Source organism: Marmota marmota, unplaced genomic scaffold (genome assembly GCF_001458135.2).
Source record: "Marmota marmota marmota unplaced genomic scaffold, marMar, whole genome shotgun sequence".
NCBI classification, from domain to species: domain Eukaryota; kingdom Metazoa; phylum Chordata; class Mammalia; order Rodentia; family Sciuridae; genus Marmota; species Marmota marmota.
In genome coordinates, this window is record NW_026000249.1 from 24210635 (window position 1) to 24231080 (window position 20446).

The 20446-nt window shown below is 32.8% G+C and overlaps 1 protein-coding gene across 1 annotated transcript in view; it reads left to right on the forward strand.

The window, feature by feature from the left end:
* The window catches only part of Cfap47 (cilia and flagella associated protein 47), a 424564-nt gene that overhangs the window by 31825 nt on the left and 372293 nt on the right, over positions 1–20446 (forward strand). The window contains exons 10-15 of the mRNA XM_048796386.1: positions 197–349; positions 2499–2685; positions 2794–2890; positions 14582–14798; positions 15096–15337; positions 19598–19728. Coding sequence (XP_048652343.1) covers positions 197–349; positions 2499–2685; positions 2794–2890; positions 14582–14798; positions 15096–15337; positions 19598–19728 — 1027 coding nt within the window. The remainder of the gene's footprint in view (positions 1–196; positions 350–2498; positions 2686–2793; positions 2891–14581; positions 14799–15095; positions 15338–19597; positions 19729–20446) is intronic.

The following is a 20446-nucleotide window of genomic DNA, read 5'->3' on the forward strand; positions in this document are numbered from 1 at the left end:
AAAAATAGGTATCCTAGAAGTTCTACATGTAATAGTGTCTTAATTCAGGTTAGGATATGAGAAAAAGGACTAGAGTCTGTCCTATTCTCCAGTCTGTGTTTAACACCTGACATAGAAATTGGTTAGTAGGCACTCCATAAGTACTGATTGAGCAAATGCATACATATGAATTTTAACAGAGTTGCTCATATTGTAGGACAATTTTCACAAAGATTCCAAGACATACTTATGTGGATCCTGATTTTGCATATACTGACTTTGAAAAACTCGAAAAGAAAGCACATAAAAATTACTATGACAATTATATTAAATATTTAAGAAGTGTACGCCTACAGAAAGAAGAAGAGAGGTAAAGTTCAATTCCTCAAACCATATGCAGCAAATCATAGTAACTAAAGAGCCAGAATTTTTTCTTTTCCTTTTTAAAATTAAGTATTATTATTTTAATTGTACAAACTTATAAAGTACAATTTGTTAATTTGATACCTGTAATGATCAAATCGGAATAGTTAGTATCTCCATCTCCTTATTTTTAATTAACATAATAATCATACATATTTATGAAATACAATGGGATGTTTCAGTACATGTATATAATGTGTAATGATCATATCAGTGTAATTAGCATTTCCATCTCCTTATCATTACTTTGTGTTTAGAGTCTTCAAGTTCCTCTCTTCTAATTCTTACTAAAATATACAATAGGTTATTGTGAACTATAGTCACTCCACTGTGCTGTAGAACACTAAAACATATTGTGTCTATCTACCCAACTATGTTTTGGTATCTGTCATCCAACCTCCCCAACTCTTCTCAGTCTCTAGTAATTACTATTCTACATTCATATAGATACTTTTTAGCATCAACATATGAGGTACAACATGATGGCCAAATAATATTCCACGGTGTGTTTATATACCACATTCTCTCTCTCCATTCATCTGTTGATGGTCACCTAGGCTGATTCTGTAACTTAACTATTATCAATAATGCCACGATAAACAACAATTATGAAAGCCATCTCTTCATTAGGTTGATTTTATTTCCTTTGGATATAAACCTAGGAGTGGGTAATTGGATCATATGGTAGATTTATTTTTATTTTTATGAGGAACCTACATAACGTTCTTAGTCATGGCTATACTAATTTATATTCTCACCAACAGTATATTTAATTCCTTTTTCTCCACATCTTTCCAACATTTTTAAAAAATATTTATTTTTTAGTTTTAGGTGGATACAATAGCTTTATTTTATTTTTATGTGGTGTTGAGGATCGAACCCAGTGCCTCACATGTGCTAGGTGAACACTCTACCACTTGAGTCACAACCCCAGCCTCATATTGCTATTTTTAATAATAGCAATTCTCATTGAGGTGATATGTTATCTTATCATAGTTTTGATTTGCATTTTCCTGATAAGCAATGATGTTGAACATTTTAAAAATTTTTAGCCATTTGAATTTGTTCCTTCGAGAAGTTTTTGCCCAGTTTAAGTTGGATTAGTTTTCGTGGTTGTTATTAATTTTATTTTTAATTCTTTATGTATTTTGGATATGAATCCTTTGTCAGATGAGTAGTTTGCAATTTTTTTCCCCATTTTGTAGCTTGCCGGTTCACTCTCTTGATTGTTTCCTTGCTATGCAGGAGCTTCTTGGTTTGATATAATCCCATTTGTCTCTCTTCATTTTTGTTGCTGTTGTTTTGGGAATCTTGTCAAAAAAAATTGTTGCCTATGCCAGTGTCTTGAAGTGTTTCCTGTTTGTTTTCTTCTAGTAGTTTCATAGTTTCAGGTCTTACATGTAGGATTTTGATTCATTTTATGTTGATTTTGTGTAGCATAAAAGATAGGGTCAAAGTTCAGTCTCCTGCATGTGAATATCTGAATTTTTCTTCATTCCTTAGTTTCCTTTCCATTTTTAATGATTTAAACAATTAATATAGAGTAAAAGCAAAATATTAAACCATATTGTTACTTTTTGATTTGGGGATATCTCATCTAAGTTTCTCTAGAAGCAAATCCTAAGACAGGGATTTTAGTGTATGTGATTTATGGAGAGTATGCTGTCAGGAAAAAACTTTACAGGATGAAAGAAGCAGAATAGGGAAGGGAAGGGAAGGGAAGGGAAATGATATAGGCCATGTTTCAAATAAAGTTTAAACAGCCTCCTGCCTAGAGTCTCTTGAGCATATATTATACCACGTAGATGTTTCTGCATTGAGCCAGAGGGGGGCTTGTCTTTTGTGTTCCATACCAGGCTTTGATTATGAACTGTCCCTGAGTGGCAGTAGGGTGAGGGTGGAGCACATAAACTTTCTTTGTGAGGTGTTTGAGAAAGAGGAGTGCCTTCAGCAAAGAAAATTTTCTGCAAACTAGTGCACCAATATGATTAAGTAGATATTAGTGGGACAGTAATTGCATATACTAGGAAATATTTGAATATATACAAGTATTTTCTAAAAGACTTGGCCTCAATTACTTATTATTATTTTGATAGGAAATGCATGTATTCATATGACTATACAGACATAGGCATAGAGCCAGCATCAGGTCTAAAGTCACCCTCACTCTCAGAAGTGGAAATAGAAGAGTCCCAATCTTCAGCTGAGTGTTTGATCAAAGGTAATCAATTGTTAAGTACCAAGAAAATAGCATCCAAGGAAATGGAATCCCTGGAAAGAAAGGCATGTGCAATATTTTACATTTACATTTTGTTATGCCATGAGAATTATAATGGCTTTTGCTGATATTGAATGTTTAATTTTGGGAAAATGTGTTTTTTTTTTCCTCAGGTTCCCAAAGGACTTAAGGCATACCCATCCACACTCCATGAAAAATATGATTGCAGCTTAATATTGACACCAAAGCAAATTCATCAAGTAATTGTTGGTAAGGATATATAGAAATCTACTACATTCCTTGTTTGGTTAAAAAATATTTAACAAATTATAATTTATATTCCATAAAATTCATCAATGTATACAAACCAATAACTTTTGGCAATTTATAGTTACATTATCACCATCATAATTCAATTTTAGAATGCTGCCATCACCTTCATGCCTCAATGTAGTCATTCCTTATTTCTACCCCCAACTCCAGGAAGCCATTAACCTTCTATCTATTTCTATAGGTTTCCCTTGTTTGGAACAGTTCCTGTAAATGGAGTTATATAATATGTAATTTCCAATGTTGCTTCTTTCACTTAGCAAAATATTTTTGATGCTAATTCACATGGTAATACTTATCAATATTTTGTTCCTTTTTATATCTAAATAGCATCCCATTTTATGACTATATCACATTTTGTTTATTCATTTATCAGTTGGTGGACATTGATCTATTTCTAGTTTGAGGCTATTATGAATATTGATGCTGTAGTATTCACATAAAATTCTTCAAGTGAACATATATTTTCAATGCTTTGGGTTAGATTCCCAGGATGGAATTGCTGGGCTGTATGGAAATTTTATATATAAACTATTGAGAGACTTCTAAATGTTTTTCAAAGTGACTATATCAAATGACAATTCCACTAGCAATGTATGAGGGTTGAAATTTCTCCACATTCTTACCACCATTTGTTATTTTCTGTTTGATTATAGCCATTTTAGTGGGGGTGAAGTGTTACCTCATTATGGATTTGATTAGCATTTCTCTAATGACTAGGCTTATGAATATGTTTTCTTGTACTTAGAGAAATGTCTATTTATATCATACATCTTCTTTGGAATATTTCAAATCCCTTGCCCAGTTTTTAATTTGAATATTTGCTTTCTTATAGAATTATAAGAATTATTTGGATATTCTCGATACAAGACAGTTATCAGATATATAATTTCCAAACATTTTTCTAAGTTCATGGGTGATTTTCTTTCATTTTTTCATGTTATTTAAAGCACAAAAGTTTTAAATGTAGATGAAATTGAACTTATCCAACTTTTCCTTTTATGGATTATGATTTTCTTGTCATGCCCAAGAAATCTTTGCCTAAGTCAAGGTCACTAATATTTTCTCCTAAAATTTTTTATAAGTTTGGATACTATAATTAGGTCTACAATCCACTTTGAATTAACTTGTATGTTTGTGGTATGAGTTAAAGGTCTACATTTTTATTTTTATGTGATATGCAATTGTCTCAGCACCATTTGCTAAGATATTATTCCTCATTGAACTTCCTGGCACTTTTGTCTAAATTGATCAACCATATATGTCAGAATTTATTTCTAAATTCTCATTCCATTCCACTAATATATATGCATATCTTTGTGACAGCTCTACATTGTCTTGGATATTATAACTTTATTAGCAGTATTGAAATTAGTATGTTCTTCAGATTTACATTTTTTTTTTCCAAGAATGCTTTACCTGTACTGGGCACAAATAGGGTCTTATAATGGCCTACTTTGTCTTTCTTGTGCCGAGAGCTTGATCTTCAGTCCCTCTCACTTTTCTGTTGCTCTCTTTATTGAGATTTCAGGTCACAATGTTGGCCTTTCTTAAATGTTTTCCAGTGAGAAAATCATTATTTTGACAACATCCCTACGTATGAAAATTTCCAACTCTGTTCCAAATATAGTTAATTTCCTTCCATTGTTCTGATAACACTTCTGCACCACAAAGCTGGGTGTGGACAACAGGAGCAGTCCTAGACTAAAATTCTACAGACTCTGACTGCTAACAATGAGGTTTTAGAGATATTCTTAAACTAATGTTTCTCAATTTGTTCTGTCCTTTTGGCCAATTTTCAGTTTTTAGATGGTTGTCTTTGAAAAAAAAAATTTTTTCCTTCCTTTGTGGTGCTGTGGATGTTGAACCCAGGACCTCACAAATGCCAGGCAAGAACTCTTCCACTGAGCCACACACCCCTAGCTCAAGAAATTTTGTCAAGATTTATTGTTGCTTTTGGAGGAGATTTACTGTACTTCTCAATCATCCATTGAATGGCTTTTGAAAAATAAGAATTTTCTAGTCATGTCAGTAAAAATTGAGCATTTTAAAGTTAAATTTTACTTTAATGTATTGATTTTTGTTTCTATTTTATACATGCTTAGGTGACAATAATATCTAAACTGTTAAAATTTTAAAATGCTGTGTTTATGTGTACTTTAGATGTTTGTATGTAATATAGATGATTGACATTTATGTTATTAGCTCAGTTCTTTCTCAGTGTGTCTTTCAGGAACACACTGTGCAACAGAGTAGGAAGACTCTGTAATGAGGCCATCATAAGTTTGGTTCTAGAACTTACTAGTTCTATGACATTAGGCTCTATCTCTGTAAATCTCAGTTTCTTCATTAGTGAGATGGATGATAATAATATTACATACCTCATACTGTGATCATGAGTGCAATAATATGAAACACACTTTGCCCCCATTATCTCACACGTAGTTTAAGAAGTTTTTATGCAAACTCTTCATCCATTAAATGAGCACATTACATTAGAAAATGGTTAATGTCGAACTTTAATCTCTTTATCCAGTCCTTTCATGAGTCTTAATTGAATGACTACCATGTATTAGGGACAGTCTGGGTTTTGGGGATACAGCCCTAAAGAAAATAGTAATACTGAGTCCTGCTCTCAGAGAGATTATATTTGCTTGAGATAGGAGGGGAGTAATAAGTTTATCTTCATGTAATATGACTTTGGTATACAATGATGAGGAAACAAAGCAGGAGAAGTAGATAGATAAAAATAAGGTGTTTTTGTGTACAGTCTATTTTACACCAGTTTAGTCAGGGTCACTAAGATGTATATTTGATCGGTGACAATACCTGTGTGAAATGAAGACTTTAGGCATCTGGGTTGACAGTGAGTTAGGAAAACTCTTTAGTTTGTTTGAACCCAGGGGTGCTTTATCACTAAGCTACATCTCCATTCTTTTTTGTATTTTCGAGACAGAATCTTGCCAAATTGCTGAGACTGGCCTCAAACTTGTGATCTTCCTGCCTCAGCTTCCCTAGTTGTTGGGATTATAGGTCTGTCCCACCACACCCTGCTGACAGCTCCTTCTTAAACTTGCAGAAATGTTGTACAAGGTCCCTTCCTAGATTCGTTTCTACCAAGCCTGTTAAAGAAATATTGTAGTTAAAGATATAGTGGCTAAACCGGTCTGAAGAGAGTGTTCCCATTTCATTCTAATAGTTAGGGGCCATGAAAGAGACATGGGCAAATGATGATTAATTATCATGGATAGACTGATTCTCCTTTTGGGGGTAATCTAGAACACAATACATCACATACCAACTCTGAAATTGTCTGGATATGTGATTTTTAAGAAGGTACAAGGTCAGAGGCAAAGCAAAGGAAGTGATTATATATCTGGATTTTGGTGACTTTTTATCACCAGTCATTGGCCAAGTCTCAGGTCAGTATGGCCTATAGGAAATGCCCAAAGCAATGTCTGGGGAAAGGAATTGGCATGGGCTGATAAAGAGAGTTGTATTGTCCCACCATTTGTTGAGATAATAGAATCCAACATCCTAAGAGCACTGGAGTTGAACCTCCCTGCCACACGGTGACAATAGGGCACTTTGGCATCAGAGTCTTATTAGCTCAATGCTTAATTGTTTATGTAGTTCAGTACAGGACAAACACTTACTGTACACCTGTTTTGTGCCAGGTATATAGGTACTGAGTTTTATAGCTTCAAGAATTTACTTTTTACTATTGAGTGATAAATATTCTGTGCTTCCCAAATTAGTCAAGTCGCTAACTGAACAGATAAGCAGATCTATACAAATACAAAAGAAAGTTAGGAGACAATGAGTATTGTCTATTCTATGACTTCTCCACCAGTTTCTGTCTGTTCTTCATCTAGTGTCCTAGGCAGTTTATTAATGATCCTCTATGACAGAGACTTTGAATTTACAAAGTTAGCAACTATGCAGATGGAAATTTTGTGTCAATTGGAGGAAGTGGTCTATGAACCTGGTAGGAGAGTCACTCTTATTTTTACACTCTAAAGATGCTTTGTGAGCCTCTGTACAGAGCAGGGACTGGCACCATCAAAGCAGATTGTAGTTTCAGATAAAATGGACCTATAATCATACTATTTTTTTCAAAATTAAAATAATAAGAAACACAATAGATAATTTGGAAATTATTCAAATCAATTAGTAAAAAAAATTTACAGTAGTCTGGATTACATTGAAAGTTATATAAAGTATTGTTTTCTTCATCTGCATGTGTCTAATCATTTTGATTTTTATGCTGGCATTTATTGATGCAGTTTAAAGCCAGGCATGGTATCGAGCAATTTATAAACATGATCTCATTTAGTTTTTTAAATAACATGAGAAACTTACAAATTAACTAGGTTTCTATCCACTTTAGAGATTAATAAAATCAAGCCAAATGAATACCTTAGTCAAAATGTCCAAATATTTAGTGGAAAAGAAAGAATTTGAAATTAGGTTTCTCTGGCCATATATTTTGTTTTGATTTTTCATTTCTAATTTACAATCTATATTTTTCTCTAAAGTCAATCAACGTTTTCTTCATCTTTCTCTACTCAATAATATTGTTAAATCAAAATACAGAATTTTTTCATCTGTTTTCCTAAAATATTATCAATCCAGTTTTTTCATTTGTTCTGTTTTAACTGTGCTTTGTTTCAACATAAAAATAATTTCATCCTCATAAAATGAGTTAGAAGAGTTGGAAAGTGTTCCTTCCTCTGCTATAGTCTAAAAGATTGTTCAATAATCCTTCTACATTCTGTTGAATTGCTATTCTTCTTTAAATGTTAGGTAATTTCTCTGAAGAAGGAGATTTCATTTTCAGAAGATATTTAATTGCAAATTCAATATATTTAATAGTTGTAGTACTGTTCAGATATTCTGTACAACATTCTGAGAGTTTTGGTAGTTTGTGAGTTTTGTGGAATTTTTTTTACTTCTAAGTTGTCACATTTATGTGCACAGAGTTATTTGTAACATTCTCAATTTTCCTTTCAGTATGTGTCAGCAGAGTCTGTAGTGATATAACCTTTCTCTTTTTGATGTGGGAAATTTGTGTCTTTATTATTTTTCTTTTTCAGTCTCAGCAGAGGTTTATCAATTTTATTGTTTATTCCAAAGAACTAGCATTAGATTTCATTACTTTTCTCTGTAGTTTTTCATTCATCAATTTTTTCTAGTACTTATGATTGTCTTCCATTTGCTTAGATTTATGTTGCTCTATTTTTTCTAGTACCTAGAAGAAACTTAAATTATTGATTTAGACCCTTTGTTTTTACTAACAGAATCTTTTAACATGAGCAAGTTTTCACTAAGCAGTCCTGTAGCTGCATCTCATATATTTTGCTACATCTTAAATCTCATTCAGTTCAATCAATGTATTGTCTATTTTTCCTTAAAACTCTCTTTGATCCATGGGTAATTATTTAGAAGTATGCTATTTATATTCTAAGATTTTTCTGTTTTCTATTAAGAGATTTCTAATTTGATTTCATTGTGGTCAGAGTATACATATTTATAATTCAATTCTTTTAAATTTGTGAAGATTTCTTAAGCTTGATCAAAGATACAGGCACTTTTGTTGAAGGTTCCATGCATCTTGAAATGAAGTGCATTCTTGCTATTATTGAATGGAATATTCTTCAAATGTCAATCAAATCCCAATTAGTAAATGATATTGTGCCATTATTCTAAATCCTTACTGCTGTTCTGTGTATTAAGTCTATCAATTACCAACAATGGTGATTGCAGTCTCAAACTATAATGGTGGATTTTTCTATTTTTCTTTTTAGTTCTGTCAGGATTTTTTTGTTTTTTCTTTATGCATGTATTTTGAAACTGTTTTTTAGTGCATACACACTTAGGATTGCAAGGTCTTCCTGGCCTCTTTTATCATTATGTAATGTCCCTCTTAGTCCCTGGTAATTTTCTTTGTTCTGAAATGTTGTTTATCTGATATTCATATAGCTACCATGCTTTCTATTTTTTAGTGCTTGCATTGTCTACATTTTCCCTTCATTGTACTTTTGACCCTCCTATCTTACTATAATTGAGGTGAGATTCCAGGGAAAGAATAATAGCTTTTTATCCATTTTGAAAGTGTGTTTTTAATTGGTGTATTTGGATCTTACACATGATGTAAATATTAATATGTCAGGGTTTTAGAAAGCCATTTGAGGTTTTCTTCTTTGTCTTCACTTTCTTAAAATTGTCTTTAGTTCTTTAGTTGCAAGGATTGAGAATATAGCTCAATGGTATAGTGCTTTATTAGCATGTGGAGGGCCCTGGGTTCAATCCGCAGCAATACAAGAAAAAAATTCAGGATTGTCGTTAGATCTCAAAATTTTTAAAAATATAGACAGATTTTTTTTGGTGGGGGAGATATCATGTTTTCATTTCGTTGATCTCCTTGAATCTGTGGGTTTATATCTTTTGCTGAATTTGGGCATTTTTAGACATAATTTCTTCAAATATTTTCCAGCCCCTGCCTTCTGCTCTTTATCTTCTTATTCTGGAATTTCAATGACATGGATTTTATACCTTTTACTTTTATTCCACATTTCCCTGTGACCCCCCACCTTTTTTCAATTTTTTCCTTTTTGTTTTTTTAAATTGGATAAAGCCTATCAATTTTTTTTTTCCAAGTTTAACAACTTTTGATTCTACCATCTCATTTTGTTATTGCCTCTACCCCTTAGTGTTCTGTTGCCCTGTTTGGATATTTTCACGTTAGAATTTCTACTTATTTCTTTGTATACTCTTATTTCTTTGTATATTTATTGAAATGCTTTTTTCACTTGTTTCATGAGTGTTCACAATTGCATATTCTATATTTTAACAATAGTTTCTTTAAAATGCTTGTCAAAAAATTTCAATATCTGTATCATCTCAGTCTTTGTAGTTTTTGAGATTTTCCAAGCCTAGTTTTTACCCTAGATAGATTAAATCCTCTATTTTAACACACATTCAGTTCATTCAATGTCATTTATACATATTATAGCCCACATTTGTGTGCTGTGTTACACATGTCAAATAGGTTTCCAAGGTTTTTGCAGTGCTAATTTGTTTTTCCCTGTTTGTTTACTACCCAGAGGACCATATGAAGTCCATTGTTGCAAACTATACCATCAGGATATGGCCATAACTTCATGCATGGATTTAAAATGTCTCCTTCTCTAAACCCTAACTCTTTGTATCCCTCCTTCCCCTTGTAGATGGGAAAAGGAGTAATGGCAATTCTTTGCTTACTTTAGTGAGATGTAGAGATAGTCAACAGGGATTATATGCCACAATTTTAATGGCCACTGTGCCAATAGGGAGAGAGAGGTAGTCTCTTTTCACTATATTTTGTTTTCTCTCTAATTTAGGATAGAGCAGATTTGCTCCATCTTACAGACTCTTCAGTGCCTAGTGATGAATTAAGGAATATCAACAGTGCTTCTCTTAGAGCTGTTCAACAGGCCTTCAATCTAGTCTCCTTAAGTGCCTGGTCCACAGGGAGAAAGGGAACTGTACCCATTAACCTTAGGGCAGTGAAAGGACAATTGACAGGATTCTACCCCAGGAACTCCACAGCATTTAGTGGAGATGAGAGAGTGCATGTCTTTTCTTGCCTTAGTGCATATCAGAGCCACTTTTATCAAACTCAACTCTGCAATCTTCATACCATGCTGCAGTCTGGCTGGGCAAAATAACCAGGGAGTGACAAGCAACTTGTGAAGATTGAAACAGCAGGAGCCCCCTCTCTGCCGGACAGCAGAGGTACATATACCCAACTAATTACACACAGCTTAACTTAATTAACATCATCTAGATACAGCAGTCAGTCATTAAGGAATCCTCATCATAATGGCTCGCTGGCATTGGCTCACAAACCACTCCTCCTGGCACACTGCCAGGCGCCATCTTAACTTGGTTGTAGCCCTCAACAATACCACCTAGTATTTAGGGCAACAATTTTTTCTTGGTCTAGAATAGGACAGGTATAGTGAAGTTGATTTGACTCTGAACATTCACCCTCTTCCTGGTACCTAGATAGAAAGGCTACTCAAGTGTTTAGACCAAGATATGTAGGGGACAAAAAGAACCCAGGAAATACCCTGGTTTCATTCTTTGATTACTAAGATCCCTAGCCAGTCTAATTTCTTTTTGTTACTTTCCAAATATTTCTGCTAGTTACTTCATGAATTTTGCCAATATTTTTATTTGTAATTAGCAAAGGAATAACATTTTAGAATGATACCTCTGTTCCATATTTCAAGAATATTTCCAGACATGACTGAATAAACAAAACCCACTGTATTCCTTGAAATTCTCCTGCCTTAGCCTCCTGAGTTGCTGGGATTACAGGTATGTGCCACTGTGCCCAGCCAAAAAATCTTTATCCACAAATTATATCGTATATAAAAATTGAATCAAAATGAACCAAAATCAGGGATGGGGCTATAGCTCAGTGACAGAAGACTTGCCTGGCATGCACAAGGCCCTGGATTAGATTCCCAGCACCCCACATACAAATGCAAATGAATCAAAAGCAGATCTCATCAAGATGGTAGACTGGCCCATTTTCCCTTAAAACAACAATTTTTCAGCCATCATAGGCAAAAGTGCCATTGTGAGAGCTTTGGGATTCTGATAGGAAGTTGTAAAACCCCAGTGGAACCTAGGACCTAGGAAGGCCAATTTAAGAGGGTATCCTTGTGCAGGTTCACTAACTGTAATGCCAGGTTCAAATCACAAACATCCCCATTCCCCTCAACTATGGCCATATTCAGACTGAATCTTGTCATCAGGATCTGTTGTACATCATGGTAATTATAGTTAACTACATATTGTATACTTGAAAATTGTTAAGAATAGATTTTATGTTTTCTTTTCAACCAAAAAAAAGAGCAAGTATGTGTGGTAATGCATGTTGTTAATTAGCATGATTTAAACATTCCACAATGCATATTAATATCAAACATATTATATGGCATAAATATTTGTAATGAAAAATAAAATAAGAAAATGTGGCACATATATGCACAATGGAATATTACCCAGTCTTAAAAATGAAGAAAATTCTCTCCTTTGCAACAACATGCATAGACATGGAGACCATTGTATTTAGTGAAATAAGCCAGGCAGAGAAAGAAAAATATTGCATGATTTCATTTATGTGTGGAATCTAAAAAAAAAAAAATTGGACTCATACAAGCAAAGAACAAAATGGTTATTACCAAGGTTGGCTGGGGATGGGGAAGGATGGGGAAGTATTTGTCAAAAGTTTCATTAGACAGGTTTAATAAGTGCTGGAGAACTATTATTTAGCATGGTGACTATAGTTAACGATAACTTATAACTAAAAATTATTGAGAGTTGATCCAAAATGCTTTAGCCAGAAAAAAATGTGTGTAAGGTGATAGATTACTTACTGAGATTGGCTTAATCATATGAAAATGTGTATGCATATTGAAACATTATGGTATATATTTAAAAATATACATTTTTTTGTACCAGGGATGGTACTCAGGGGTGCTTAACCACTGAGTCACATCCTCAGCCTTTTTTATATTTTATTTTTGAGACAGGGTGTCGCTAAGTTCCTTAGGGCCTTGCTAAATTGCTGAAGTTGGCTTTGAACTCTCCTCCTGCCTCAGCCTCCCTGAGCCACTGGGATTACAGGTGTGTACCACCATGCCTGGCTAAAATCTGCCATCTTAATTTGTCAATTATGTCCTAAGAAAATTGGAGAAAAATGGATTATAAGCCATGTTTTCTTCCCTGTAAGGGGAATCATAGGAAAAAAATCTGTGACCTTGGGAAAAGTAAATGTCTTAGATATGACATGAAAAACAATCAAAGAACAAATAGATAAATTGGAATTTATCAAATTTTAATATGTTTGCTGTTCCTTAGATACTAACAGGAGGATAAAAACAAATACATAGATTCAGAAACTACTTGAAAATTTTATGTCAGATAAAGAATTTTTAACCACAACATGTAATAAAAGTTTCAAGACTCAATTTTAAGCAATCAAGTTAAAAAATGGAGAGAATATTTGAGCAGACAGTTCATCAAAAAACATATGCATTTTTCTATGTGCTTGTTTATCATTTGTATATCATTAGAGAAACAAAACAATGAGATACTTTCACAAATTAATTAGGTGGATAGACTTAAACAATTAACAAAAATCTATTTAAATTGTTCCCCAACATGTGAAGAAACTATAACTCATGCTGTATATAGCTAATGAAAATGTGAAATCATTAAACCATTTTAAAACAGGTTTATGAGTTTTTCAGTTTTTAGACATATGCTGCCTATCACATAATCCACCCATTCCAGTCCTAGATATATATCCAAAAGAAATAAAATCATATGTTCAAACAAACACTTGTAAATGTTTATAGTAGCTTTAATTTCATAGCTGGCAACTGATAAAAATCCAAGTGTCAATCAACAGTTGAATAGACAAACATAATTGTTGTATAAGCACACTGTGGAATATTACCTAGAAATAAAAAGGAACAGATTATTGACACATGTAACAATATAGATGAAGCTCCAGGAAATTCACCAAATGAAAGAAACCCAGAAAAATGTTACATACTACGTGATGACATTCTTATAAAACTCTAGAAAGAGCAAAGTGATCTACAGTGACGTAATGCAGTGAAGTTGTCTAGGAAATGATTGTATGCACAATGGTGGGAGGGAAGGAATATGAAGGACTGTGAGAAAATGTTTTGGAGTGATGAATATTATTCACTCTTTATTGTGGTCACTATTTCACAGATGTATTCGTGTATTAACATTAATGAAAGTCTACACTCTAAATATACACTTGACATCACTTATGAATGAATTAAGCTCTTAAGGGCAGGCTAAGACTTAAAATAATTCAAATTGTTTCAATACAAAACCTTTGACATTTGAAGGGATAAACAGGCAGTGTCCCATGGGAAAATTATTAATTTCTGTAACTTCTGGATAAGTGAATGAAATAAGCTGGTACATGTTTATATTGGTAACAATATTACACACCTTTTTTCTGGCTAAAACATAACTCATAAAGCTGTTTTAAAATGATTTCATGATTTCACATTCCCATTAGCTGTATATAGCATGAGTTACAGTTTCATGTTAGGGAACAATTTAAATAGATTTTTGTTAATTGTTTAAGTCTACCCACCTAATTAATCTGTGGAAATATCTCATTGTTTTGTTTTTCTAATGATATACAAATGATAAACAAGTACATAGAAAAATGCCTATCTTTTTTGATGAGCTGTCTGCTCAAATCTTTTCTCCATTTTTCAACTTGATTGCTGTTTTCTTGGAGGAAATAGAGAGGTTGTTGGGATGTTACAAATTAGTGTGCTGAGTTGTATTGTGCTTATTATTTTGTCATATAATTTTCCTTATAATGTGTTCATCTTGAATTTCAGCCAATATTCTCCAAATATCAAATTATAGTTTTTCAGATAAAAAGATTAATTTCTGATGCTATGGTAAATATTTATCTGTCATTTTTATACAACTTAATTGATCCAAATAATCTTGCAAACCTAAAAAAATAAATGTTTGCCAACATTAAACTTAATAAGTAATTTTTCATTATTTTAGGGCCCTCTGTCCTTAACTTTGGTGACGTTTCTGTGAACTCTACAAATACTCATCTATTACATGTCATTAATATGCTACCTATGTATATTTTGATCAAGTTAGATACTAATTTGGAGGAACTTCAGAAAACCAAACAGTTTTCATATGTGATTCCACCTATATCTAATACTTATATTTCAATGATATTTGAATCTCCTACAACTGGAAAATTTTGGAAGTAAGATTGATTTTTGAATTTGTTTGCTAGAATGATTTGTCAAATATGTATTTGTTTATATAAGTAATTGTAATGTGTATTTGGTTGCATAACATAGAAACTATATGTGCATGAGTTTGTAGACTGGTAGGTTCAAATTGTAGTGGATATTTTAATTCTCTTTCATAATTATTTTGAAATATTAAGTACTACATATTGTGTACATTACACTATGGTTTACACATTTTTACACATAACTGGATTCTATGATTACAAATAGCTTCTATTAGTTACATTTAGATGCTTTTTGTTTTACAGATCTTTTACCTTTACAGTGAACAGCATACCTGGAGGGCATATCTTAGTGATGGCAAATATCATGCCAGTAACACTTGAGCTATCGCTTAAGGAATTAGTATTGAGACCACAAAGCTTCTTGATGAAAACATGTTTTCGGGGAACAGTTAGATTGTATAATCGTCAGAATCGTTCTGCCCAATTTGGATGGCAACCAGTAAACACAATAAAAGGGATGGCATTTTCCATTCGCCCAGCTACAGGTAATGGTTTATTTTGTTTGATTTAGACATTCATATATTCATTCATTTGTGCATGCAGGCATGAACCACTTATTGTATACTGTGCACTTGTGCTAAGAGCATGAAGTAAATTAGCTACTGTCATAGGAGCATTTATTTTACAGACATAAATATTATTTTAAAATATGGATACTATTTTAGTCAGAATTCTCCAGAGAGATAGAACCAATAGGAGATGGACATGAAGAGGGAGAAGCAGAGAGAGAGGAGGATCTTATAGAACTGGCTCTTGCTCACACAGTTGTGTGGATTGGTAAGTCTACAGGGCAGGTTGGAGATCCAGGAAAGAGTTGAATTGTGCTCTCTTCAATCCAAAGTCATTCTGGAGGCAGAATTAATTATTTCTCAAGAGCTTTCAGCCTTTTAAGACTTTTAACTTATTGCCTGAGATCCACAGATATTATGAAAGGTAATGTGCATGTTAATTAATTTGCTTGTGACAATATACTAATGTACCAAATCATCATGATATACACTTGGACTATATAGAATCTTTGTCAATTAAATGTTTTTGAAAGTCTATTGATTTAAGTGTCAATCTAAATAGCAGCTTCACAATAGCATCTAGACTGGTGCTAGACCAAACAATTGTCAGACACCTATAAAATGGTGAGATGATACAGTCCATAAAGATTAAATTATGGAAACCTTCTATGGGGCTGATTGTGGCTCAGGGGTAGAGCACTCGCCTAGCATGTGTGAAGGCCTGGGTTCAATCCTTAGCACCACATAAAAATAAATAAATAGAATAAAGGTATTGTTTCCAGTTACAACTAAAAAATAAATATTAAAAAAATAAAAAAAAGAAAACCTTCTATAATATTTGGCAGAGAGGTGCCAAATGCACAGGTAGCTGTGTGATTATGAAAATTTTCTTATTCTGTTTTGGCTTTTATTACCCCTGAAAGTGTCCTCCAAGCAACACAACCTATCATGCATCTTGCTTTCCAACTCCTTGCTTCCTCCTTTCTTTCCTTTTCGCCTTTCCCTTTCTTTTTCCCTCCCCCTCCCTCATTTTATTTATTTCTAATTTAGGAATAGATCTAAATATACTATATTCGGATTACAGAGGAGCCTTGGTTTGTAGAAATCTTGCCTCAAATTTCTTTTCTTGTGAATATTAGTCATTTCCAAATCAGAATTTTTATATATTTCTGCAAGAGTTTTCAAAAGGATCATGGTGTTACAAAAACAATCTTATGTATTAAATTAAATTCAATCAATTTTAATGTGCATTGTAGATAGAGGTGTTGACAAATTTAACAGGTGAAAAGAGTAGAGTTGGAGATAATTGATACAGCTGTTTAATCTTTTGATTAACCTGGATTTATTTAACATAATCTCACATTATAATCTATTAAGCATCTGAGTTATACTTTCATCAATATTTCTCATATTCATTTAACCAAGCTCTTTTAAAATTACAATACTGGGGCTAGAGTTGTGGCTCAGTGGTAGAACACTCAATTACCTGGCATGTATGAGGTCCTGGGTTCGATTCACAACACCATGAATAAATAAATGAATAAAATAAAGTATCTTCAACAACTAGAAAATTTTTTTAAAAATTACAATACTGATAAGCTGGGTATGGTGGCACATGCCTATAATTCGAGCTGAGGCAGGAAAATCTCAAATTTAAGCCAGCTTCAGCAATTTAGTGAGGCCCTAAGCAAATTAGTGAGACTCTGTCTCAAAATAAAAGATATTTTATCTCTTATGGCTGGGGGTGTTGTTCAGTGGATAAGTACCCCTGAGTTCAATCCCTGGTAACCTGCTCCCCAAACGTAATACCAATAATACTGGATTCTGTTGTGATAAAATAATCAGAGAAGAAAGTGATCATTTTTCTGTAAATTCATATTTCTATACATTTCAGAGATTCTAGATAACCCTTCTTCAGTTTGTTTGAACAGATATAAGAACAGTGGTAGTTTGATATCAATATTCCAGCTATAATTTTTGACCAACCACTGATATTGCCCCAAGAGTGTCTAAAATACACAGTGCACTAATACTTTTATTTCTTTGTATTTCTCCATCTGAAACAAGGCTGAATGCATTGAAATTGTCCCTGATAGCCATGGAGATATAATGATGATACTTAATTTGTACCAAATACTAGTAGAATTATAATATAAACTGGACCACCGTTATGCTTTATTGGTCTTTAGAAGTCTTATTTTTGTAGGGAGATTTTAGCATTTACTTTTTTTCCCTTTAGGTTGCCAATGCCCCCTCTTATATTTTTTTAACTAAAAAAATATCACCAAGGCATAAAAAGCACTAAGACGCTAAATTCCAAAGAAAATGTTTGTATGAAAAAGACCATTAGTATGTAAATTCATTTTCTATTTTAAGAATACAAATGATAACAATGCTCTCAAAACTATTTTATATAGCATTGAAGAAAGTGTTACTTGTGTCATATATATAGATTTGTTTGTTGTTTTCCTCAGAATACTTATATGATAATTACTGAATTTTATGTTGTTTTCCTCTTTGTATGAATAGGAAGTGACTTTTCACTAGATTATTTTTCTTATGCTCTATTGATTTTGCATCCTGGATAATACATTTAATTATATGCTTTTTTGCCTTTTGGGGTAAACTAACATGAACAATTCTAAATTGATATTTATATTTTGTTTGTCCTTTTTCCTGAGACATGATATATTTTGGATTTGTATTTGGGTCGCATATGTTGTAAGGGAAGAAAATAAGAGTGAATTGATATTTTCTGAGGTAGAACTCACTTCTAATTTGATTTTTAAAATATGTATTGTTTATGCTTCTGCTTATTTTGTTTTCTTCTTTGTTTCTTTACCATTACTAAAATACCAAGTGAATCCTTGAGCTTGCTTCAGTCATTTTGCTCTCATTGTCATTCTCAATTTTGACAATCCTTGGCCATATAAAGTACCTGTCTTACCAGTCCCACACTTGCTCAGTCTAGCCATTCAATTTATTTCCCCTGTTTCCTGGTACATGTAATGTTCCTAGAGAAAAATATATAAGCACACTGATTGGAAGAAAAACAAAATCTCTTCAAATGGACCCTTCAACAGGATTATATAATGCTTTTACTGTCTCTGCTTTTCTTGGGGCACTCAGATGGCTTTATTTGTAGCATTGAATCTTCTTTTTTAAAAGTACTTTCCATCGTAGTTTTCTCCACACCCACTGTCTTCTTGTACTTTAATGTAATGACACTTAGGCTTCCCTCAAGTTTTGTCCTGCAAAGATCTAACTCACTCTTCATGTCCCAACTCAAATGCCATCTCCATATAGTGATGTTTCTTCTATTTCATTGAACTATACAAGGTTTCCTCCATCTTTTTTTTGCTATTATTATGCATTTGTTTTTAAATATTTATTTTTTAGTTGAATGCCTTCATTTTATATTTATTTTTATGTGGTGCTGAGGATATGTATTTGTTTTTGCCAGCTCCAAATATTTGTTTTTATCTGCCTCCTTTTGTTGTAGACATTGCTAAACTCATATCTGATATCCATTTCCCTTCATAACAAGACTCTAATTTGGGGGATGAGGTAGCAGTGATCTTATCTAGAAAGCTCTTTGCTCCAGCTTCCCTTGTCAAAACAATATGAACAGAGATTTCCTTTGGCTTTATCCTCTTTATATGTGGGGGCACTATATTGTCTGTATGTATCTATATGTAAAGCCATCACTAATCCTAGGGTGATTGTTTCATTTTAAATTTTGTGTTGTTTTTTAAACATTGTTATATTTTTGTTGTATATTTTTATTGACCTGTTAAAATTGGGAAATATGCCAGGTGTGGTGGTGCATGCCCGTAATCCCAGCAGACTTGGGAGGCTGAGGCAAGAGGATTACCTGTTCATAGCAAGCCTCAGCAACTTTGTGAGGCCCGAAGCAACTTAGCAAGACCTTGTCTCAAAAAATAAAAAGGGCTGGGGATGTGGCTCAGTGGTTAAGCACCCCTGGGTTTAATCCCAGATACAAAAAAAAAAAAAGGAAATAAGGTTTGCATTTTAGATTTCAATCAAATCCTATATGATTATGCCCATTTGATAATATCCCATTTAGCATTTCCCTATTATTAGAGTTTAATTTTAAGAATTCGTTGTATAATGCAATTAAATTTTAGGCCAGTTCATCTTTTGAATATTAACAAAAAAATTTCAATGTGATAAAAATGTGGTAAATGTTTTCTTTTCTCTCTGTATTCTCTGTAGGCACTGTTGAAGCATATTCATCACTGGAATGTGAAGTAATGTGGCAGCCAAGTTTCAATTCTCCAGAAAAGGGAGATTTTATTCTTAATGTCTCTGAAGGAAACACATTGACACTAAAATGTGTTGCACATGTAATTATTTCCTTTGAACTAATTTTTATTTTGAGGGCTATAAATTGATTGGGTATGCATATGTGTACTGTATATATGCATATATATATATATATATATATATATATATATATAGTATATTATGTATGTAAACATACACTACATATACACACATAAAGTGTATGGAAAAACTGACTTTTCATGAAATACTTCAGTAACTAAATTGTCTTAGCTCCTTCATGGAGCCTCTTGTCTATCATAAATGAAAAATTTGTTAAAAAATGTGTTAGGTATCTAGAATTAGCTAAAAAAATCTAAGAGTTTTATGAAAACAGTACTAGACTGTCAGAATCTCTATAAATCTGTGATACCATCATGGAAGCAACTGAAAATTAAATTGTTTCACTAATAGACACCAAAGAAGAAGTGAGAAAATTATATTTTGCTCTACTGTATTGCATTTAATATTCTAGTAGTAGTTAATAATTCAGTATGAAATAGATCATGTAATTTACATAGTAGGAAAATATATATTTTTACATTTTTATGGAATATACATCTTGTAATAAAAATGTGAACAAAGCAAAAGCTGCAATACATAATTTTTAAGCTTCTTTCTGTGGTAGAGCCTAGAAGGCCTTAACTTTATGGCTTCCTATCACCAAGAATGCACTTTACTAATATGCCAAATTTTCCATCCAGTGTTCTTTTTTTTTTTTTTTTTTTTTTTTTTTTTTTT